We start from the raw sequence: 24,607 nt of genomic DNA, 5'->3' as shown, positions 1-24,607 counted from the left end.
CTTCTGCAATATAGTGCTCAAGAGATGGGCAGGCTTCTAAGCTTACATCCTTGATTTTCAACAAAAGACACCATGAAAACACACAACAATTGATAATAGAAGGAAATTAGAAAGTTGTTTAAACTCACATGCTCTATCTAAATCATGAATGAAAGATTTGGGGTTTCATATCCCTTTAGTTAGTGCTAACACATCATTATTTGCAGTGCTATTAACTATTATTTAATTTAATCTACACATGTAGGCATCTGAAACAAAAGGATAGTCCATGTATATAACTGATCTATTGAGATATGGTGTATTTTTACTATGGCCATATCCATCAAAGCCTATTAGGTATATACTTACTATACTTAAAGGGACACTCAAGTCAAATAAACTTTTATAATTTAGATAGAGCAGCAGTTTTAAGACACTTACCAATTTACTTCCATTATCACATTTTGCACAGTCTTTTTATAGTCACACTTAAGGAATTGAAGGCCCTATTGTTTTGTGACTTGCTTAAACATCATAATAAAAACACAACACATAGAGAGCTGGGTTAAAGACTGCAAGGTCCAATTTATTAAATACAACAGCAACTGATAACTTTGCCTTAAAGGCAACAGAAACCTGGTGGCAAGCGGCGTCCTAGTACCATATAACCAATGCTTTGCAGGTCTAGGCTCAGGCTGTTCAGACGGCGGAGCTCGGCTACCACGCCTCGCAAGAACAATGGTGTTCACTAGAGGTATCTGACCATGCACTCTAGGAGGAGCACCCCAGGCCCTGTCCTGGGGATGTCGCTCTTCCTCATGGTCGTCACTCGCATATCAACAGCCTGAGACCAGGCAGCCCACCTAGCTAGGATGCAATCTTCCAAGTTCAAACCGGTAGGCCTTCCGAAGGTTGAGTCATAAAAACATGACCTCGAAAGGGGAGTTAACTCTACGAGTCTGGTCCTTCCTCGTCTAGCTCAACTAAGCGTGAGAGTGCCAGACTAACTAAAGCACCCTAGAGGCCTTTTATAGCCACTTGCCTAAAGAACCAGAGAGGGAGGGACAACTTTCTGGCACAAGTGGAAAAGAGGCCTGGGCCTGCAAGCTCTGGGCTTTTATAAGGTAAGTAAACCCTCCCACACATTTGCAACAGTGTTGCCTTACACCATTAGCTCACTCCCCTCCGTGCCTCCACCCTTAAAAGGACATAAAACCCAAAAAATTGATTTCATGATTCAGATAGAGAATACAATTTTTTATTTTTTTTAATATTTATTTTTCACATTTTCAATCAATACATACAAAAAAGAAAATAGGCAGCAAAAAAAAAAAAAAATACCCAAAAGCTGAGCAGCAGTTAAAGGTACATTCTGTCATGATTCAGATAGAGAATACAATTTTAAACAACTTTCTAATTTACTTCTATTATCTAATTTGTTTCATTCTCTTGGTATCATTTGTTGAAAGAGCTGCAATGCACTAATGGTTTCTAACTGAAAACATGGATGAGCCAATCACAATCAATATATATATTTATGCAGCCACCAATCAACCGCTAGAACCTAGGTTCTCTGCTGCCCCCGAGCTAGCCTAGATAAACCTTTCAGCAAAAGATAACAAGCAAATTAAATAATAGAAGTACATTGGAAAGTTGTTTAAAATTGTATTCTCTATCTGAATCATAAAAAAAAGTTTTTGCTTTCATGTCCCTTTAATTACATTTCAGGCTAAGGCCTTACATTGCCATTCTGGTGAAAATGATCCTACTAAGCATTGCACAAGCTCACAGGGTATACATATACTAGTGATTGGCTGATGTTTGTCACATGATACAGGGGGCCGGAAAATGGGAGAAAAATAAATTTGCAGAAAAAAATCTACTGCTTATTTGAAATTCAGAGTAAGTGTTATTGCATTGTCTATATACTATCTACATGTTAATTATGTAATTCTACTGCTTAGAGTGGTCCTTTAAAGGGACAGTCTATTTCAGAATTGTTATTGTTTAAAAAGATAGATATTCCCTTTTTTACCCATTTCCCAGTTTTGCATAACCAATGGTTATATTAATACACTTTGTGATTACCTTCTATATAAGCATCTGCAGACTGCCCCTTTATCTTAGACTTGTATTTTAGCCATGCAGTGCAGACTCCTAGGTAACTCCACATGCGTGAGTACACTGTTATCTATATGACACACATGAACTAACACCCACTAGCTGTGAAAAGGTGTCAACATGCCCTGAGATTAGAGAGGTGTGGGAGCAGCTGCTGCTGACACATCCAACCTAACATAACTATTTTATGAAAATAAAATAAACTGCCGCTAATTTCAAGGTCTTACAAAGTAGCATATGAGCCTACCTAGGATTAGCTTTCAACTTAGAATACCAAGAAAACAAAGAAACTTTGATGATAAAAGTAAATTGGAACGTTGTTTAAAATTGCATGCCCTATCTGAATCATGAAAGTGTCATTTTGACTAGACTGTCCCTTCAAGTATAAGATACAAACAGCAAACAACTCATAGGCTGGGGGGCAAGCTAAAGCAGGGGAGAGCAGAGAGAAAGATGTTTTCTATTTAATGTTATTGATTAACATTAGCCATTGAAGGGTTTAATTAGAGGTTTTATCAAATAATAATCTGCCTTATCAATTTATTTTATGAGCAAAATTTCCCTTTAAGTGGTTTAAACAAATATATTCTTAAATTCTGTCAACAAAAGTTCTACAATTTGGTTTTGATAAACCATTCGGAAGGCCATATTTCCTGTATCATTTTCTGGTCTCAGAAGAGTTGGTCCAAATACAATTCCCAAGCTTTGTGTTGACATCAGATTCACGGATGCATTGATGACGATTCTGTTAAAACAGATAAAAACAAGAAACGTCAATTTAAATCACTCTTTTTAAACACAAAAAAATGGATCTACACTTACCATAAGCACACTTATTGCTGGATGACTGTAAATATAAATATTAATTGAAGCAGAAGTGTAGGAAATCTGTGTTTTTCCTATCTTTAACACTGAGAGGATTAGTTGCATTTACTCTCCTAAGTAATATATATATAAGTCTAGAAAAGAGCACTCTCACCTAATACACAGCTGCCAGGGTGCCAGCGAGTTAAATATACAAGATATATGAAGGCACTTACTGGTCTTTTTTAAATGTATTTAATGAAATAAGCTTGACGTTTCAGGGACACACTCCCCTTTGGTCTGAGGAAGGGGAGTGTGTCCCCGAAACGTCACACTTATTTCATTAAATACATTTTGAAAAGACCATTGAGTGCCTTCATATATCTTGTGTGTGTATATATATATATATATATATATATATATATATATATATATATATATAAAATGTATCCTCATTATGCTCATTTCAGTTTAAAATATTTTTATGCATTGAATTAAGCATAATTCATTTGAGCACATTGGCTTATAAAGAAAGTAATTTGTAATTTTTTTTTTATTTTCTTGACGAAGATAAAATCAGTTTTCGCTCAGTATGTTTTTTTTCTTCATTTTTTTTTTTTTTTTTTTGCTCTGCACAATCAAAATAACCGTAATCAGGACAGCCTTATTACTAGTTTCCTAAAATAAAAGATGTTTCCCTCAGTTGAAAAAAAAAAACCCATCTAATAATTATTTCATTCTGGACACATATTATTGCCTTACATGCTTAATTTTAACAAAGCTTGAAAATGTTTCTCATGAGCAGAAAATCTTTTCTTTTCCTCTAAAAGTAATTAAATGAATTTGACATTTCTTTTTAAAATGTAATACAAAAAATATATAAAAATTTGCAATACAGGCTGTTTTTTTTTTCTCTACCAATTCTGGGAACTCTCAAAATTCACATTTTCAGGTTAATGAACTGAGTGTAACCAATATTAGGGAATTTTATATTAACATGAATTGTGCAAACTGTGCTGCATAAGCGAATATTGTTATTTTTTTCTCCATATTTTGTAATATATTTTACATATGTTAAAGATATCAGCTACTCTACTTAAAAGGGAAAAAAAAGAAGGGTAAGATATTTGTTTTAGAATGAGAGAATGCAGACAATTAGACAAATAGAAAGATAAAATATTTGCCATTGAGTAAATTGAACTGCAATCCAATGTCACCTGAGCAAGGGGAAGAGCCCTGAAACTCATACGGCTAGATTTAGAGTTCTGCGGCCAAAGGGGTGCGTTAGCTACGCGTGCTTTTTTCCCCCCACACCTTTTAAATACCGCTGGTATTTAGAGTTCACAGAATGGCTGCGTTAGGCTCCAAAAAATGGAGCGTAGAACATATTAAACGCCACTGCAACTCTCGATACCAGCGGTGCTTACGGACGCGGCCAGCTTCAAAAACGTGCTCGTGCACGATTGCCCCATAGGAAACAATGGGGCTGTTTGAGCTGAAAAAAAAAATAACACCTGCAAAAAAGCAGCGTTCAGCTCCTAACGCAGCTACATTGTTTCCTATGGGGAAACAGTTTCTAAGCCTGCACCTAACACTCTAACATGTACCCCGAGTCTAAACACCCCTAACCTTACACTTATTAACCACTAATCTGCCGCCCCCGCTATCGCTGACACCTGCATATTATTATTAACCCCTAATCTGCTGCTCCGTATACCGCCGCAACCTACATTATACCTATGTACCCCTAATCTGCTGCCCCTAACACCGCCGACCCCTATATTATATTTAATAACCCCTAATCTGCCCCCCACAACGTCGCCGCCAGCTACCTACAATATTTAACCCCTAATCTGCCGATCGGATCTCGCCGCTAGTCTAATAAATGGATTAACCCCTAAAGCTAAGTCTAACCCTACACTAACAACCCCCTAAGTTAAATATAATTTAAATCTAACGAAATAAATTAACTCTTATTATATAAATTATTCCTATTTAAAGCTAAATACTTACCTGTAAAATAAACCCTAATATAGCTACAATATAAATTATAATTATATTGTAGCTATTTTAGGATTAATATTTATTTTACAGGCAACTTTGTAATTATTTTAAACAGGTACAATAGCTATTAAATAGTTAATAACTATTTAACAGTTACCTAGTTAAAATAATTACAAAATTGCCTGTAAAATAAATCCTAACCTAAGTTACAATTAAACCTAACACTACACTATCAATAAATTAAATAAATAAAATACCTACAATTATCTACAATTAAACCTAACACTACACTATCAATAAATTAATTAAATACAATACCTACAAATAACTACAATTAAATAAACTAACTAAAGTACAAAAAATAAAAAAGAACTAAGTTACAAAAAATAAAAAAATATTTACAAACATTAGAAAAATATTACAACAATTTTAAACTAATTACACCTACTCTAAGCCCCCTAATAAAATAACAAAGACCCCCAAAATAAAAAAATGCCCTACCCTATTCTAAATTAAAAAAGTTCAAAGCTCTTTTACCTTACCAGCCCTGAAAAGGGCCATTTGCGGGGCATGCCCCAAATAATTCAGCTCTTTTGCCTGTAAATAAAAACATACAATACCCCCCCCAACATTACAACCCACCACCCACATACCCCTAATCTAACCCAAACCCCCCTTAAATAAACCTAACACTAAGCCCATGAAGATCTTCCTACCTTATCTTCACCATGCCAGGTTCACCGATCGCTCCAGAAGAGGGTCCGAAGTCTTGATCCAAGCGGCAGCTGAAGAACTCCATCATCAGGCTGAAGTCGGAAGTCCATCATCGGGATGAAGTCTTCTATCAAGCGCCATCTTCAATCTTCTTTCTTCCGGAGCGGAGCCATCTTCTTCCCAGCCGACGCGGATCCAACCTCTTCAACCGACGCCTTTAAATGACGTCATCCAAGATCGCGTCCCTCGAATTCCGATTGGCTGATAGGATTCTATCAGCCAATCTGAATTAAGGTAGGAATATTCTGATTGGCTGATGGAATCAGCCAATCAGATTCAAGTTCAATCAGATTGAGCTTGCATTCTATTGGCTGATCTGAACAGCCAATAGAATGCAAGTTCAATCTGATTGGCTGATTGGATCAGCCAATCGGATTGAACTTGAATCTGATTGGCTGATTCCATCAGCCAATCAGAATATTCCTACCTTAATTCCGATTGGCTGATAGAATCCTATCAGCCAATCGGAATTCGAGGGACGCCATCTTGGATGCCGTCATTTAAAGGAACCGCCATTCGGTGAGTAGGCGTCGGTTGAAGAGGTTGGATCCGCGTCGGCTGGGAAGAAGATGGCTCCGCTCCGCTTCGGAAGAAAGAAGATTGAAGATGGCGCTTGATAGAAGACTTCATCCCGATGATGGACTTCCGACTTCAGCCCGATGATGGAGTTCTTCAGCTGCTGCTTGGATCAAGACTTCGGACCCTCTTCTGGAGCGATCGGTGAACCTGGCATGGTGAAGATAAGGTAGGAAGATCTTCATGGGCTTAGTGTTAGGTTTATTTAAGGGGGGTTTGGGTTAGATTAGGGGTATGTGGGTGGTGGGTTGTAATGTTGGGGGGGGTATTGTATGTTTTTATTTACAGGCAAAAGAGCTGAATTATTTGGGGCATGCCCCGCAAATGGCCCTTTTCAGGGCTGGTAAGGTAAAAGAGCTTTGAACTTTTTTAATTTAGAATAGGGTAGGGCATTTTTTTATTTTGGGGGTCTTTGTTATTTTATTAGGGGGCTTAGAGTAGGTGTAATTAGTTTAAAATTGTTGTAATATTTTTCTAATGTTTGTAAATATTTTTTTTATTTTTTGTAACTTAGTTCTTTTTTATTTTTTGTACTTTAGTTAGTTTATTTAATTGTAGTTATTTGTAGGTATTGTATTTAATTAATTTATTGATAGTGTAGTGTTAGGTTTAATTGTAGATAATTGTAGGTATTTTATTTAATTAATTTATTGATAGTGTAGTGTTAGGTTTAATTGTAACTTAGGTTAGGATTTATTTTACAGGCAATTTTGTAATTATTTTAACTAGGTAACTATTAAATAGTTATTAACTATTTAATAGCTATTGTACCTGGGTAAAATAAATACAAAGTTGCCTGTAAAATAAATATTAATCCTAAAATAGCTACAATATAATTATAATTTATATTGTAGCTATATTAGGGTTTATTTTAAGGTAAGTATTTAGTTTTAAATAGGATTAATTTATTTAATAAGAGTTAATTTATTTTGTTAGATAAAAATTATATTTAACTTAGGGGGGGTTAGGGTTAGACTTAGCTTTAGGGGTTAAAAAAATTATTAGAATAGCGGTGAGCTCTGGTCGGCAGATTAGGGGTTAATGTTTGAAGTTAGGTGTCGGCGATGTTAGGGAGGGCAGATTAAGGGTTAATACTATTTATTATAGGGTTATTGAGGCGGGAGTGAGGTGGATTAGGGGTTAATACATTTATTATAGTAGCGGTGCGGTTCGGTCAGCAGATTAGGGGTTAATAAGTGTAGGTAAGGTAGCGGCGACATTGGGGGGGCAGATTAGGGGTTAATAAATATTATGTAGGTGTCGGCGATGTTAGGGGCAGCAGATTAGGGGTACATAGGGATAATGTAGCTGGCAGCGGTGTACGGAGCGGCAGATTAGGGGTTAAAAAAATTTAATAGAGTGGCGGCGGTGTGGGGGGGCCTCGGTTTAGGGGTACATAGGTAGTTTATGGGTGTTAGTGTACTTTAGAGCACAGTAGTTAAGAGCTTTCTGGGCTAACGCCGGTTTATAAAGCTCTTAACTCCTGGGTTTTTTCTGCGGCTGGAGTTTTGTCGTTAGATTTCTAACGCTCACTTCAGCCACGACTCTAAATACCGGCATTAGAAAGATCTCATTGAAAAGATAGGATACGCAAATGGCGTAGGGGGATCTGTGGTATGGAAAAGTCGCGGCTGCAAAGTGAGCGTTAGACCCTTTCCTGACTGACTCCAAATACCAGAGGGCGGTAAAAATCAGCGTTAGGAGCCTCTAACGCTGGTTTTGATGGCTACCGCCCAACTCTAAATCTAGCCGATAGTGAGGATTACAGACCCTTCTATGCAAGGAGTTTTTTGTCTCTCCACTTAGATGCTTTTAAACAATCTTTTTATTAATGATTTTATTAAAGACAGGAGGCGAGTATTTTGCATATTTCTTTACTGAAACCAAAAACAGCAGCAAAGAAAAAACAATACAGAAGAATAAATAACATAGCAACAGTGAACAACCAATCAGGATACAGCATAGTAATAAACTGTCCAGAACAATCTAAGTCCTTCCTCTTTTCTTTGCTGCTTCCAAGACAGCAGGTCACATATTAATTTATCTTTTTGTATCAAGTAATTACTTTTCAATTGATGACTTTTAAAAAAATGCCATTTTAAGTATTATTGTAGAAACCATATTATTTTATCTGCTTTCAAATATACGGCTAGATTTAGAGTTTTGTCGGGAAAGACCCGCATAGCTAACACAGCTTTTTTTCCTACCGCTGCTTCCAAACAACGCTTGTATTTAGAGTTGTCTGAGGGGCTGCGTTAGGCTCAAAAAAGGGTGTGTTGAGCCTAATGTAGCTCCACTTCAACCCTCAATACCAGCGTTGCTTACGGTAGCGGTAAGCTGGGAAAACGTGCTCGTGTACGATATCCATATAGGAAACGATGGTGCTGAGCTGGCTGAAAAAAACCTAACACCTGCAAAAAAGCAGCGTTCAGCTCCTAACGCAGCCCCATTGTTTCCTATGGGGAAACACTTTCTAAGTCTGCACCTAACACCCTAACATGAACCCAGAGTCTAAACCCCCCTAACATTATACTTATTAACCCCTAATCTGCCGCCCCCACTATCGCTGACCCCTGCATATTATTATTAACCCCTAATCTTCCGCTCCGGACACCGCCGCAACCTACATTATCCCTATGAACCCCTAATCTGCTGCCCCTAACACCGCCGACCCCTATATTACATTTATTAACCCCTAATCTGCCCCCCCCAACGTCGCCGCTACCTAACTACACTTATTAACCCCTTATCTGCTGACCGGACCTCGCCGCCACTATAATAAATGTATTAACCCCTAAACCGCCGCACTCCCGCCTCGCAAACACTATAATAAATTGTATTAACCCCTAATCTGCCCTCCCTAAAATCGCCGCCCCCTACCTACAAATATTAGCCCCTAATCTCCTTCCCACACCGTCGCCGCTACTATAATAAAGTTATTAACCCCTAAACATAACTCTAACCCTAACACCCCCCTAACATAAATATAATTTTTATTAAACAAAATAAAATTCCTAAAATTAACTAAAGTATTCCTATTTAAAACTAAATGCTTACCTGTAAAATAAACTCTAATATAGCTGCAATATAATGAATAATTATATTGTAGCTATTTTAGGATTTATATTTATTTTACAGGCAACTTTACTTTAACTAGGTACAATAGCTATTAAATAGTTATTAACTATTTAATAGCTACCTAGTTAAAATAATTACAAAATTACCTGTAAAATAAATCATTACCTAAGTTACAATTAAACCTAACACTACACTATCATTAAATTAATTAAATAAATTACCTACAATTACCTACGATTAAATACAATTAAATAAACTATTCTATAATACAAAAAACAAACACTAAATTGCAAAAAAAAAAAAAAAAATATTACAAGAATTTTAAACTAATTACACCTAATCTAAGCCCCCTAATAAAATAAAAAAACCCAAAAATAATAAAAGTCCCTACCCTATTCTACATTACAAATTAACCAGCTCTTTTACCAGCCAATCGGATTGGATCAGCCAATCGGATTGAACTTCAATCTGATTGGCTGATTGAATCAGCCAATAAGATTTTTCCTACCTTAATTCCGATTGGCTGATAGAATCCTATCAGCCAATCAGAATTCAAGGGACGCCATCTTGGATTACGTCACTTAAAGGAACCTTCATTCATCGGGTAGTCGTCGGTGAAGAAGGATGTTCCGCGCCGAAGGTCTTGAAGATGGAGCCGCTCATCGTATGGTATTGCGTTCGAACAGCGAACGCAAACTTTCACAAAAGTTCGCAAACGGGCGAACCGCCATTGACTTCAATAGGCAGGCGAATTTTAAAACCCACAGGGACTCTTTCTGGCCACAAAACTGATGGAAAAGTTGTTTCAAGGGGACTAACACCTGGACTGTGGCATGCTGGAGGGGGATCCATGGCAAAACTCCCATGGAAAATTACATATCACCTAAAATTCCTAAATTGTTTGGAATAACGTGCTTTAAAACATCAGGTATGATGTTGTATCATTCACGTAGTGTAAGGGTTACGCCCGCTTCACAGTGACAGACCAAACTCCCCATTTAACGCACTGCAAACAACCGCAAACAGTCCATTTGCACAACCACAAACTCCCCATTTGCACAAGGTTGGATACCAAGCTAGCCATGTCCCGTTCCTTGTCTTCACTGATTTCACTGCGCATGCAATCACTTCCTGGGGTAACAGAAAATGCTCCACCCACAAGATGCTCCTATTATATTACTGCACTGAGGATGCTGCCTGTATCTGTGTGTCTTACTCCCTGGCCGGAGAGCACAGGGGACACCAGGTCGAGCTGCTGAATGAGGCTTCTGAGAAGAAGAAAAAAAAAATGAGAAATGTTCTGCAGAAACTGACCACAGAGAGAGAGGAGACTGAGAAAAGAGTCCAGAGTCTGCAGAGGCACAGGAGAGGGGTGCAAGAGAAAGCAGCTGGTGTAACAGAGAGACTGACAGAGAGACTGACTGTCCTGGTAAGCGAGTCCTGAGTGAGATCACCCAGCAGCAGGAGCAGGCTTTACTCACAATCTCTGATCTGATCCAGCAGCTGGGAAAAAGAGAACGACGAGCTAACCAGGAAGATTTGTCACATTGAGGAACTGTGCAACATGACTGACCCATTAACTGTCCTACAAGAACAGGAATCACACAGAGATGAGATGCTTGGTCGGTCCTCCTACTTCCAATTTGGGGCACTGCGCGAGCAATCTAATGTGCAACCAGATAGGAGTGGTGTGTTAACTAGTACTATTCTTATTAGTTTAATCCCTTTTATGTCCCCTATCAGGGGACGTGTATATGGCATCGATTTTAGGAACCCGGAGATGATTTTAGGAACCGGGAGATGGAAAAAGATGCTTAGACACCCAGTACAGGTCGTTCTCCTTCAGCCTTTTTATATGAGCGTCCCTCAACAGGCACGACGGCATGAAAGACCCCATATGAAATTACTTCCTTTTGCACAATCAAGTACAGGTATGGCATCGGTTTTAGGAACCCGGAGATGACTTTAGGAACCGGGAGATGTAAAAAGATGCTTGGTCGGTCCGGCCACAAGATAGATAGATAGATACATAGATTAGATAGATAGATCAATAGATGCAATAGATACATTTGATGATAGATACAATAGATAGATAGATTTGATAGATAGATAATTTCCCAGACAGAGAATAACAAGACGGGCGGTCTGGGACCCATGATAAGGTTCCCAGAGGCAGTTGCGGGGCCCGAGACTCTGAATTTGGGGCACTGCGCGTGCAATCTACTGTGCCACCAGATATGAGTGGTGTGTTAAGTAGTACTATTCTTATCAGTTTAGTCCCTGTTACGTCCCCCATCAGGGGACGTGTATATGGCATTGTACCTTCCACTGCGGTGTCCCAATAGCTACAAATTTTTGGAACGCCTCAGACTCCACCAGCTTGTATGGTAAAAGATGGCGGGCTAAGAGTTCAGACAAGCCAGCTGTCAGACGCCGGGCAAAGGGGTAAGTTTGTGACATTGGCTTCTTATGCTCAAACATGTCCTTGACAGACACCTTGACAGACACTGCGTCAAGGTTCCGAGCGGAAGCTGTAGAAGATTGGGTGTCCTGTGTTAGCCAGTCAACTATGTGCTCCGAAGTTTTTCAGTTCAGGGTACGTGGCCTCTGAACACTGGGCATTATTCTAGGGACAAAGGGAATCACAGCACCATGGCCACGACGGCCCCTGTGGGGTGGCCTGCCTCTGCCTGTCATTTTTTTTTTAATTAGTGGTACTATACGTGCAAGCTACTGTGACAACAGATATTAGTGGTGTGTTAAGTAATACTATTCTTATCAATTTAATCCCTGTTACATCCCCTATCAGGGGACATGTATATGGCATGGAATTTAGGAACCGGGACATGGAAAAAGATGCTTTGTCGGTCTTCCTACTTCAAATTTGGGTCAATGCGCGTGCAATCTAATGTGCCACCAGATAGGAGTGGTGTGTTAAGTAGTACTATTCCTATCAGTTTAATCCCTGTTATCTGCCTTTTTTTGGTTTGATTTTTGAAGCCACAGTGCAGCACCAGAGGCCAGAAAAATTTGGCATGTACACATGCCTGAAAAATTAGGTATTGTTGCAGATGCTGCTGTAGCAGCGGCCAGAAAAATTGATGTTTGTTTCCCTGGCAGAAAGTGCCCTAAAACATGGTGGCTTGAGCCCTAGTTGGTGGCGGATAAGTCACGCAAGTCATCCTGCATTTGGAGATAAAATACAGCAGCATGTGGACCATTTTTAGCCCAAGGCAGCTCATCTCATCAGGCCTTTTTTACTCAAATCTATCGCCCAATGTCAGTCCCTTCGGGATCCATCCCTCATTCATCTTAATAAAGGTGAGGTAATCGAGACTTTTTTGACCTAGGCGACTTCGCTTCTCAGTGACAATACCTCCTGCTGCACTGAAAGTCCTTTCCGACAGGACACTTGAAGCGGGGCAGGCCAGAAGTTCTATGGCAAATTGGGATAGCTCAGGCCACAGGTCAAGCCTGCACACCCAGTAGTCAAGGGGTTCATCGCTCCTCAGAGTGTCGAGATCTGCAGTTAAGTCGAGGTAGTCTGCTACCTGTCGGTTGAGTCATTCTCTGAGGCTGGACCCCGAAGGGCTGTGGCGATGCATAGGAGTTAAAAAGGTCCGCATGTCCTCCATCAACAACACGTCTGTAAAGCGTCCTGTCCTTGCTCGCGTGGTCGTGGGAGGAGGAGTATTACTTTCACCTCTTCCCCTGTTAGATTCCCATTGTGCTGTGACATCACCCTTATACGCTGTGTAAAGCATACTTTTTAATTTATTTATGAACTGCTCCATCCTTTCCGACTTGCGGGAATTCGGTAACATTTCAAGCACTTTATGTTTATACCGGGGGTCTAGTAGCGTGGACATCCAGTACAGTTCGTTCTCCTTCAGCTTTTTTATACGAGTGTCCCTCAACAGGCACGACAGCATGAAAGACCCCATTTGCACAAGGTTGGATGCCGAGCTACTCATGTCCCGTTCCTCATCCTCACTGATCTCACTGAAGGTATCTTCTTCCCCTCAGCCATGTACAACACCACGGGTACCAGATAAGTGACAACGAGCACCCTGGGATGCCTTTTGTGCTTGGTCTTCCTTTTCCTCCTCAAAGCCACATTCTTCCTCTGACTCCTCTTCCTCACAATCCTCTTCCTGCGTTGCCGCTGGTCCAGCAAGCAATGCTGATAAGGCTGTTTCTGGTGGTGATGGTGACCACAACTCTTCCTCTTCACGCTCATCTACGGCCTGATCCAGCACTCTTCACAGGGCACGCTCCAGGAAGAAAACAAATGGTATGATGTCGCTGATGGTGCCTTCGGTGCGACTGACTAGGTTTGTCACCTCCTCAAAAGGACGCATGAGCCTACAGACATTGCGCATGAGCGTCCAGTAACATGGCAAAAAAATTCCCAGCTCCCCAGAGGCTGTCCTAGCACCCCGGTAATACAAATACTCGTTAATGGCTTTTTCTTGTTGGAGCAGGCGGTCAAACATTAGGAGTGTTGAATTCCAACGTGTCGGGCTGTCGCAAATCAAGTGCCTCACTGGCAGGTTGTTTCACCGCTGGATATCTGACAAGTGCACCATGGCCGTGTAGGAATGCCTGAAATGGCCACACACCTTCCTGGCCTGCTTCAGGACGTCCTGTAAGCCTGGGTACTTATGCACAAAGCGTTGTACAATCAGATTACACACATGTGCCATGCACGGCATGTGTCAACTTGCCCGATTTCAATGCTGCCACCAAATTACTTCCGTTGTCAGAAACCACTTTGCCGATCTCCAGTTGGTGCGGAGTCAGCCACTGATCCACCTGTGCGTTCAGGGCAGACAGGAGTGCTGCTGCGGTGTGACTCTCTGCTTTCAGGCAAGTCAACCCCAAGACGGCGTGACACTGCCGTATCCGGGATGTGGAATAGTACCTGGGGAGCTGGGGGGTGCCGTTGATGTGGAGCAAGATGCAGCAGCAGAAGAGGACTCAGTCAAGGAGGTTATGGAAGAGGATGGAGTAGGAGGAGTAGAGGAAGTGGCAGCAGGACTGCCTGCAAGTCGTGGCGGTGTCACCAACTCCTCTGCAGAGCCAGGCATTCCATGCTTGGCAGCCATCAGCAGGTTTACCCAATGCGCAGTGTAGGTGATATACCTGCCCTGGCCATGCTTTGCAGACCAGCTATCAGTGGTCAGATGGACCCTTGCCCCAACACTGTGTGCCAGACATGCCATTACTTCCTTTTGCACAATCAAGTACAGGTTGGGGATTGCTTTTTGTGCAAAGAAATTTCGGCCGAGTACCTTCCACTGTGGTGTCCCAATAGCTACAATTTTTTTGAACGCCTCAGATTCCACCAGCTTGTATGGTAAAAGCTGGCGGGCTAAGAGTTCAGACAAGCCAGCCGTCAGACACCGGGCAAGGGGGTGACTTGGTGACATTGGATTCTTACGCTCAAACATGTCCTTGACAGACACCTGACTGTGGGCAGATGAGCAGGAACTGCTCCGGAAGAGAGACGGATTGGTGGATGGTTGAGAGGGGGCAAGGAGCACAGCAGTGGTTGACGTAGCTGAAGATGCTGGACCAGGAGGAGGATGGCGGCTTTGAGTTTGTGTGCTGCTTGTCCTCATGTGTTCATCCCATAGGCTTTTGTGATGTGAGATCATGTGCCTTCGCAAAGCAGTTGTACCTAGGTGGGTGTTGGACTTCCCACAACTCAGTTTCTTTTGGCACAGGTTGAAAATGGCATTGCTGTTGTCAGAGACAGACACATAAAAAAAATACCACACTGCTGAGCTCTGCGATGACGGCATTCTGGAGGTGGCAACAGTATGCGTTGATTGGCGTGCTGTCTGGCTCACCCCGGATGCCAATGCATGCTGTCTGACTGTGCCACAAGCTCCTTGCGACGACCTCCCCCTGCTTCCAACTCGTCTCCTCCTCCTGCTCCTCTCTGTCTCCCCATCTGAACTTTCCCCCTGTTCTTCTTCTCTTCTACCGGGTGCCCACGTGACATCCACAGACGCATCGTCATCATCAACCCCCTCACTTGTATCTGACAACTCAACAATGGAAGCAACGGCGGGTACAACATCATCATCATCACACCGTGCATCGTCCATGTCTGTAATGCTGCCTGACTGAGACATATCCCAGTTATCTACATCCTCTGTCAATGATGGTTGCGCATCACTCATTTCTTCACACTGAGGTGTACATAACTCCTCTGACAGATCAAGTGAGGCGGCTGTGGTGCTAGTGTCGGTGGTGGTGGCAGGCAGGCGAGTGGTAAGTTGAGAGGTGCCCGAAGCTAAGCTAGAGGAGGATAGTGCGTCAAGGTTATGAGCGGAAGCTATAGAAGATTGGGTGTCCTGTGTTATAAAGTAAACTATTTCATCAGAACTTTTCATGTTCATGGTACGTGGCCTAACACTGGGCATTATTCTATGGCCAAACGGAATCACAGCACCACAACCACGACAGCCCCTGTGGGTTGGCCTGCCTCTGCCTGTCATTTTTTTTTTCGATTAGTGCTACTATGCGTGCAAGCTACTGTGAGTGGGCACAGTATACGCTGTAAGCCTGACACAAAAAACCAGACTGATGTTTCACAGTCAATTTTTTTTTTTTTTTTAAATGTACACTGACAGTGCACTACTATTAAACAAGATAATATGAGTGGTGGCACTGGGCAAGTGGGCACAGTATACGCTGTGAGCCTGACAAAAAAAGCAGACTGATGTTTCACAGTCAAAATAGTTTTTTTATTTTTAAAATGTACACTTACACTACTATTAAACAAGATAATATGAGTGGTGGCACTGGAAAAGTGGGCACAGTATACGCTGTGAGCCTGACACAAAAAGCAGACTGATGTTTCATAGTCAAAATAGGTTTTTTATTTTTAAAATGTACACTTACACTACTATTAAACAAGATAATATGAGTGGTGGCACTGGACAAGTGGGCACAGTATACGCTGTGAGCCTGACACAAAACAGCAGACTGATGTTTCACAGTCAAAATAGTTTTTTTATTTTTTAAATGTACACTTTCACTACTATTAAACAAGATAATATGAGTGGTGGCACTGGACAAGTGGGCACAGTATACGCTGTGAGCCTGACACAAAAAGCAGACTGATGTTTCACAGTCAAAATAGTTTTTTTTATTTTTAAAATGTACACTTACACTACTATTAAACAAGATAAAATGAGTGGTGGCACTGGGCAAGTGGGCACAGTATACGCTGTGAGCCTGACACAAAAAAGCAGACTGATGTTTCACAGTGAAAATAGTTTTTTTATTTTTAAATGTACAATTACAATACTATTTTTTATTTTTTTATTTTTTTTTATTTATATATTTTTATTGAGGAAACATAGCACATAGGTACATACATGGCAAATATATACACAGACAATATCTCAAGAAAATAAAAAAATAAAAATAAAGGTGACAACAGGTGAACACAATACTATCCAAACACACACTGTTGTCTTAGTATCCAATCAGATCTGTTCCCCATTTGAGTTTTTGAGGATTTGCTGTGTCATCAAGGATTTCTAGCTCCCCTGGATGGAGCAGTCTTTTTGGAAACAGAGATGACACCAGTGTCGAGCTGTGCTATCAACACATAAAACAATTTGATTCAAAAACCGTGGTCAGGTGGTCCACAGATTAAAATACAAAGAGGAACAAGGCAGTAACTCCCAACATCGAATAACAGAAATTTGGTGTGAGACAGATGTTAAACATTGCATAGTATAAAACAGTGAGAAATATTAAATATGAATATACAAGAGTTTCTGTCGCGCCCTCAGAGTGAAACCGAACCACAGGTGGGTCCAAACATTACTTTGGGCAGGCGAGGGCGCAAAAGAAAAACAAAATAAAATCAATCTCAGTGTAAGCCACACTAGGAGAACCAATGTACACTCTTATGTGAAACCATCTACAAATTAAAGATTATCTAGGATGAGAATACATCTACTGACAGGTTATAAGTAAGAAAAAGTACTTTTATTCTTGTTAGGGTCCAAAGAGCAGGTAAGACTCTTTGGATAGGGCAGAGGCTATTAAACTCTGCCAAAAGAGGAATGGAGGGGTAATACAGGGAAAAATTTACTAGATCATTGCCACTCTGGGACTAAAAATGTAGGAATTCAAAATCTCTAAGAATTTTAAATGAATGGGATAGAACAGTTATGCTGGATACTTCTTTAAATACTATATACTAGTGAGTCGTTCAAGAGCTCTGAGAGTGCAGAAGGATAAGTTCTTCCCTGATATTAGTGGCTAGACCTAGTCTATCAATTTATGGCTCTAGAAGAATGTGTTATAACATCAAATGGTCTTAGTTATCCAAGGAACATACCATCTATACTGCCCCTTTAACTGTGCGCTCAAATATGCGTACACCCAGACAGTTCTACCTCAAGTAAGCACTTTAACTCTTAGAGCAGCCAGCACACCCACAGCTCCCAAAGGAGTGTTTCTATCTGTATCCAGGACAAAAGTCACGTGGGGGCTAGGTAAACTGAGCGCATAATCTAAATGTGGGACAAAGATACCCCTTTCCCCATCTAAGAGTACAGTGTAAATAGCTTAAGAATTTATATGGGGTCATTTGTCACTAAACCTATAAAGTTATACAAGAGAATAAAGCTGCACAATGTCTATCTATGTATAACTGAAAGTACAGATATTAGAAATACATACGCATTCAGAGGGTAAGTGCGAACCATGTATACAACTGTCTAGGTCACAAGAAAACATTATCTGGCTACAACACATATCATCTGTCTAAGGGGCTTAGTCACATCAGTATTATGCATGTATGATCTCTAAACACAGCTCAAGTTAAGCAAACTCATACTAATAACAAAGTCTCTCCTGTGTGCAGTGTTGAATACCAACCTCCAGAGACCGTTAGGGAGAAACTCAGCATAGCAAAATATATGGCAGTTCCTTTGCATGAGTCAATATATATTTGTCCCAGAGACAACCAAATTTGAGATAAGATATGTAAGACTGAGGCTAACGGGTAACCTAGGATCCAAGGCAAGGACTTCACACTAGCCCACTCCTGCACGTCTGATTATACAGACTACATGGCGATAGGTACAGCGTGTCGGGGAAGTCTGAAAAATCCTCCCCCAGCTACAAGATAAGGTAGGGCTGCACATGGGTAAGTCCGCTTTTCTCCCCACTACGCTGTCACCAAGCATGAAAGATCTGCAGACCTGCATGGGGACCCGTCCAGCATCGGCCCGCAGTGGTTCCTTCCAAGGGGAACCGGTATGTATTGCGGCATTAGAAAAGTCCATCACGGCATCTCGGGACTTAGCTGTGGGTGGCCCCATGCTTGTATATGACTCCATTGCTCCGGTCTGTGAGTAGGTGGTCTCCGTAGCATTGCGATTACTTTGCAGCTGTATGGGACTGGTATGCAAGTTGGAGCTGGGACCAATCTATTCCACTGTAGTGGGCTCAGTATGCTTGCCCTCATTACCCCGAGCACCCGCCATTTCCAGAAGCCGGTCGAATCTTTCACATATCCGCTTCTCGTGTTCCTCAAATAGGGCCTGCACTTGCAGAAAGAAAGTCCCCTCCATATTTTTGTTAACCCGGTACTCCGGGGGGGGGGGGGGGTGCCGAGATCTCTCACACGGGCAGCCACAGAAGGGCCTCAGCAGTCCGGTCTGGGAGCACTCAGAATTCTCAAAATAAAAATATAGGCTAGATCAGCGCATCAACCTCTGCATTAGTAGGCACTATATCATGCTTGATGGCTGAACTTCATCGAGGTGACAGGCAAAATCTGAATTTGTGTTGCAGAGCTTCCAGTTAAGCGGCCATCTTCAGACCTGGCCCGGACACGCCCCCCACTTACACTACTATTAAACAAGATAATATGAGTGGTGGCACTGGGCAAGTGGGCACAGTATACGCTGTGAGCCTGACACACACGCTGGCAGTGGCAGGCTGGCCTGGCAACTGCAATTAGATTACACTAGCAGACTGATGTAAAAGTTTTTTTTTAAAAAATGACTGTTACACCAGATATGACTGGTGGTGGCACTGAGAAAGAAGGCACAGTATACGCTGTGAGACTGACACACAGGCTGGCAGTGGCAGGCTGGCCTGGCAACTGAAATTAGATTACTCTAGCAGACTGATGTAAAAGTTTTTTTTTTTTAAATTTAGACTAATGTTACACCAGATATGAATGGTGGCACTGAGCAAGTAGGCACAGTATATGCTGTAAGCCTGACACACAGGCTGCCAGTGGCAGGCAGGCAACTGCTATTAGATTACACTAGCAGACTGATGTAAAAGTTTTTTGTTTTTAAATTTACACTACTGTTACACCAGATATGACTGGTGGTGGCACTGAGCAAGTAGGCACAGTATATGCTGTGAGCCTGACACACAGGCTGGCAGTGGCAGGCTGGCCTGGCAACTGAAATTAGATTACACTAGCAGACTGATGTAAAAAATTTTTTTTTTAAATTTACACTAATGTTACACCAGATATGAGTGGTGGCACTGAACAAGTAGGCACAGTATATGCTGTGAGCCTGACACACAGGCTGGCAGTGGCAGGCAGGCAGGCAACTGCTATTAGATTACACTAGCAGACTGATGTAAAAGTTTTTTTTTATTTACACTACTGTTACACCAGCTATGACTGGTGGGGGCACTGAGCAAGTAGGCACAGTATATGCTGTGAGCCTGACACACAGGCTGGCAGTGGCAGGCTGGCCTGGCAACTGAAATTAGATTACACTAGCAGACTGATGTAAAAGTTTTTTTTTTTAAATTTACACTAATGTTACACCAGATATGAGTGGTGGCAAGTAGGCACAGTATATGCGGTGAGCCTGACACACAGGCTGGCAGTGGCAGGCAGGCAACTGCTATTAGATTACACTAGCAGACTGATGTAAAAGTTTTTTTTTTTTTAAATTTATACTAATGTTACACCAGATATGAGTGGTGGCACTAAGCAAGTAGGCACAGTATATGCTGTGATCCTGACACACAGGCTGGCAGTGGCAGGCAGGCAGGCAGGCAGGCAACTGCTATTAGATTACACTAGCAGACTGATGTAAAAGTTTTTTTTATATACACTACTGTTACACCAGCTATGACTGGTGGTGGCACTGAGCAAGTAGGCACAGTATATGCTGTGATCCTGACACACAGGCTGGTAGTGGCAGGCAACTGCTATTAGATTACACTAGCAGACTGATGTAAAAGTTTTGTTTTTTAAAAATTACACTACTGTTACACCAGATATGACTGGTGGTGGCACTGAGCAAGTAGGCACAGTATATGCTGTGAGCCTGACACACAGGCTGGCAGTGGCAGGCTGGCCTGGCAACTAAAATTAGATTACACTAGCAGACTGATGTAAAAGTTTTTTTAAAATTTACACTAATGTTACACCAGATATGAGTGGTGGCACTGAGCAAGTAGGCACAGTATATGCTGTGAGCCTGACACACAGGCTGGCAGTGGCAGGCAGGCAACTGCTATTAGATTACACTAGCAGACTGATGTGAAAGTTTTTTTTTTTAAAATTTACACTACTGTTAAACCAGATATGAGTGGTGGTGGCACTGAGCAAGTAGGCACAGTATATGCTGTGAGCCTGACACACAGGCTGGCAGTGGCAGGCTGGCCTGGCAACTGAAATTAGATTACACTAGCAGACTGATGTAAAAGTTTTTTTTAAAAATTTACACTAATGTTACACCAGATATGACTGGTGGTGGCACTGAGCAAGTAGGCACAGTATATGCTGTGAGCCTGACACATAGGCTGACAGTGGCAGGCAGGCAACTGCTATTAGATTACACTAGCAGACTGATGTAAAAGTTTTTTTTTTTTTTTTTAAATTTACACTAATGTTACACCAGATATGAGTGGTGGCACTAAGCAAGTAGGCACAGTATATGCTGTGATCCTGACACACAGGCTGGTAGTGGCAGGCAACTGCTATTAGATTACACTAGCAGACTGATGTAAACGTTTTGTTTTTAAAAAATTACACTACTGTTACACCAGATATGACTGGTAGTGGCACTGAGCAAGTAGGCACAGTATATGCTGTGAGCCTGACACACAGGCTGGCAGTTGCAGGCTGGCCTGGCAACTAAAATTAGATTACACTAGCAGACTGATGTAAAAGTTTTTTTTAAATTTACACTAATGTTACACCAGATATGAGTGGTGGCACTGAGCAAGTAGGCACAGTATATGCTGTGAGCCTGACATACAGGCTGGCAGTGGCAGGCAGGCAACTGCTATTAGATTACACTAGCAGACTGATGTGAAAGTTTTTTTTTTAAAATTTACACTACTGTTAAACCAGATATGACTGGTGGTGGCACTGAGCAAGTAGGCACAGTATATGCTGTGAGCCTGAGACACAGGCTGGCAGTGGCAGGCTGGCCTGGCAACTGAAATTAGATTACACTAGCAGACTGATGTAAAAGTTTTTTTTTTAAATTTACACTAATGTTACACCAGATATGAGTGGTGGCACTGAGCAAGTAGGCACAGTATATGCTGTGAGCCTGAGACACAGGCTGGCAGTGGCAGGCTGGCCTGGCAACTGAAATTAGATTACACTAGCAGACTGATGTAAAAGTTTTTTTTTTTAAATTTACACTAATGTTACACCAGATATGAGTGGTGGCACTGAGCATGTAGGCACACTATATGCTGTGAGCCTGGCACAAGCTGACAGGCAGGCAAATACAATTAGATTACAAAGAAAATAAAAGACTGATGTTCTAGCCCTAAAAAGGGCTTTTTGGGGTGCTGTCCTTACAGCAGAGATCAGATGAGTCCTTCAGGACTGTAGTGGACACTGAATACACTAGCCTAGCTATCGATTTCCCTATTAAATTAGCAGCAGCTACACTGTCCCTCCTCTCACTAGCAATGCAGCTTCCGAATGAATCTAAAATGGCTGCTGTCCATGAGGTGTAAGGGTCTGAGAGGGAGGGTCTGCTGCTGATTGGCTGGAATGTGCCTGCTGACTGTGAGATACAGGGTCAAAGTTTAGGCAATGATGAAGAATAGAGGGCAGATCGAACATCGCATATGTTCGCCCGCCACTGCGAACGCGAACAAGCTATGTTCGCCGGGAACTGTTCTCCGGCAAACTGTTCGCAACATCACTATCAGATGGATGAAGATAGAAGATGCCGCTTGGATGAAGATGTCTGCTGGTCCTGATGTCCTCTTCTGCTCAGATAGGATGAAGACTTTTGCCGGTCTGGATGTCTTCTTCTGGCCCATCAGATGAAGACTTCGGCCCGGCTGGGTGAAGACGACTCAAGGTAGGGAGATCTTCAGGGGGGTAGTGTTAGGTTTATTTAAGGGGGGTTTGGGTGGGTTAGAGTAGGGGTATGTGGGTGGTGGGTTTTAATGTTGGGGGGTTGTAATTTTTTTTACAGGCAAAAGAGCTAATTACTTTGGGGCATGCCCCGCAAAAAGCCCTTTTAAGGGCTGGTAAAAGAGCTGGTTAATTTGTAATGTAGAATAGGGTAGGGACTTTTATTATTTTGTGTTTTTTTTATTTTATTAGGGGGCTCAGATTAGGTGTAATTAGTTTAAAATTCTTGTAATATTTTTTTTTTGTAATTTAGTGTTTGTTTTTTGTATTATAGAATAGTTTATTTAATTGTATTTAATTGCAGGTATTGTAGGTAATTTATTTAATTAATTTAATGATAGTGTAGTGTTAGGTCTAATTGTAACTTAGGTTAGGATTTATTTTACAGGTAATTTTGTAATTATTTTAACTAGGTAGCTGTTAAATAGTTAATAACTATTTAATAGCTATTGTACCTAGTTAAAATAAATACAAAGTCGCCTGTAAAATAAATGTAAATCCTAAAATAGCTACAATATAATTATTCGTTATATTGTAGCTATATTAGGGTTTATTTTACAGGTAAGTATTTAGTTTTAAATAGGAAGACTTTAGTTAATAAGAGTTAATTTATTTTGTTAGATTAAAATTATATTTAATTTAGGCGGGTGTTAGGGTTAGACTTAGCTTTAGGGGTTAATACATTTATTATAGTAGCGGCGAGGTCCGGTCGGCAGATTAGGGGTTAATACTTGAAGTTAGGTGGCGACGACGTTGGGGGGGGGGGGGCAGATTAGGGGTTAATACTATTTATTATAGTGTTTGCGAGGCGGGAACGCGGCGGTTTAGGGGTTAAGACATTTATTATAGTGGCGGCAAGGTCCGGTCGGCAGATTAGGGGTTAATAAGTGTAGTTAGGTAGCGGCGACGTTGGGGGGGGCAGATTAGGGGTTAATAAATATAATATAGGGGTCGGCGATGTTAGGGCAGCAGATTATGGGTTTATATGTATAATGTCGGTGGCGGCGATGTGCGGTCGGCAGATTAGGGGTTAAAAATATTTATTAGAGTGGCGGCGATGTGAAGGGACCTCGGTTTAGGGGTACATAGGTAGTTTATGGGTGTTAGTGTACTTTAGAGCACTGTAGTTAAGAGCTTTATATACCGGTGTTAGCCCATAAAGCTCTTAACTACAGCCTTTCCATGGGTGGTAGGAGTCTTGTCGGTAGAGGGTCTACCGCTCACTTCAACCAAGACTCTAAATACAGCGTTAGGAAGATCCGATTGAACAGATAGGATACGCAATTGGCGTAAGGGGATCTGCGGTATGGAAAAGTTGTGGCTTGAAAGTGAGCATTAGACCCTTTCCTGACGGACTCTAAATACCAGCGGGCAGCCAAAAGCAGCGTTAGGACCCCTTAACGCTGCTTTTGACAGCTAACCCAGAACTCTAAATCTAGGCGATAATTTGTTATTCATTATTATTATTTTAATGTCTACATTTGTTTTTTTTCTGACTATAACTAATACTAGCATAGCTTATGTTTAGTTTAAGACTTCTTTGCGTTTTGCCAAATTATGATACTTTCAAATTTTCTAAGATAATTTTCTATATGTTCTAATGTTTTACTTTTAGTAAGCCTAAAGTATTTGATTGCAACGGACATACGAGTTCCAGTGTCTTTATTATGGCCTTACCGGAGCAGCCTCTTTCTTAAACTGACTGCTCCGTTTTCTCCTCACAGGACCACGTTCCTCTCATGTCTAGCGTAGTCTCAATCTGCCACTCAGGGTCCGGAGCCGTTCAGAGCTTGCGGACACGCATCTGACCAGTGATGATTTCAATCCGGTTTGATGTGTGAGCCGCGACCTGTAGCGGTGTTG

General features: G+C 41.4%; 1 protein-coding gene across 1 annotated transcript in view; it reads right to left on the bottom strand.

Moving 5' to 3' along the window:
- Nucleotides 1–540: 540 nt before the first annotated feature.
- The window catches only part of ARHGAP15 (Rho GTPase activating protein 15), a 1,708,250-nt gene continuing 1,684,183 nt past the window's right edge, over nt 541–24,607 (bottom strand). Inside the window, exon 15 of the mRNA XM_053712626.1 lies at nt 541–2,845. Coding sequence (XP_053568601.1) covers nt 2,674–2,845 — 172 coding nt within the window. The 3' untranslated portion in view covers nt 541–2,673. The remainder of the gene's footprint in view (nt 2,846–24,607) is intronic.

This window comes from Bombina bombina, chromosome 1 (assembly GCF_027579735.1).
Source record: "Bombina bombina isolate aBomBom1 chromosome 1, aBomBom1.pri, whole genome shotgun sequence".
Classification (NCBI taxonomy): Eukaryota; Metazoa; Chordata; class Amphibia; order Anura; family Bombinatoridae; genus Bombina; species Bombina bombina.
Note: the sequence above shows the minus strand (reverse complement) of the source record. Positions and strands in the feature narration are given on the sequence as shown.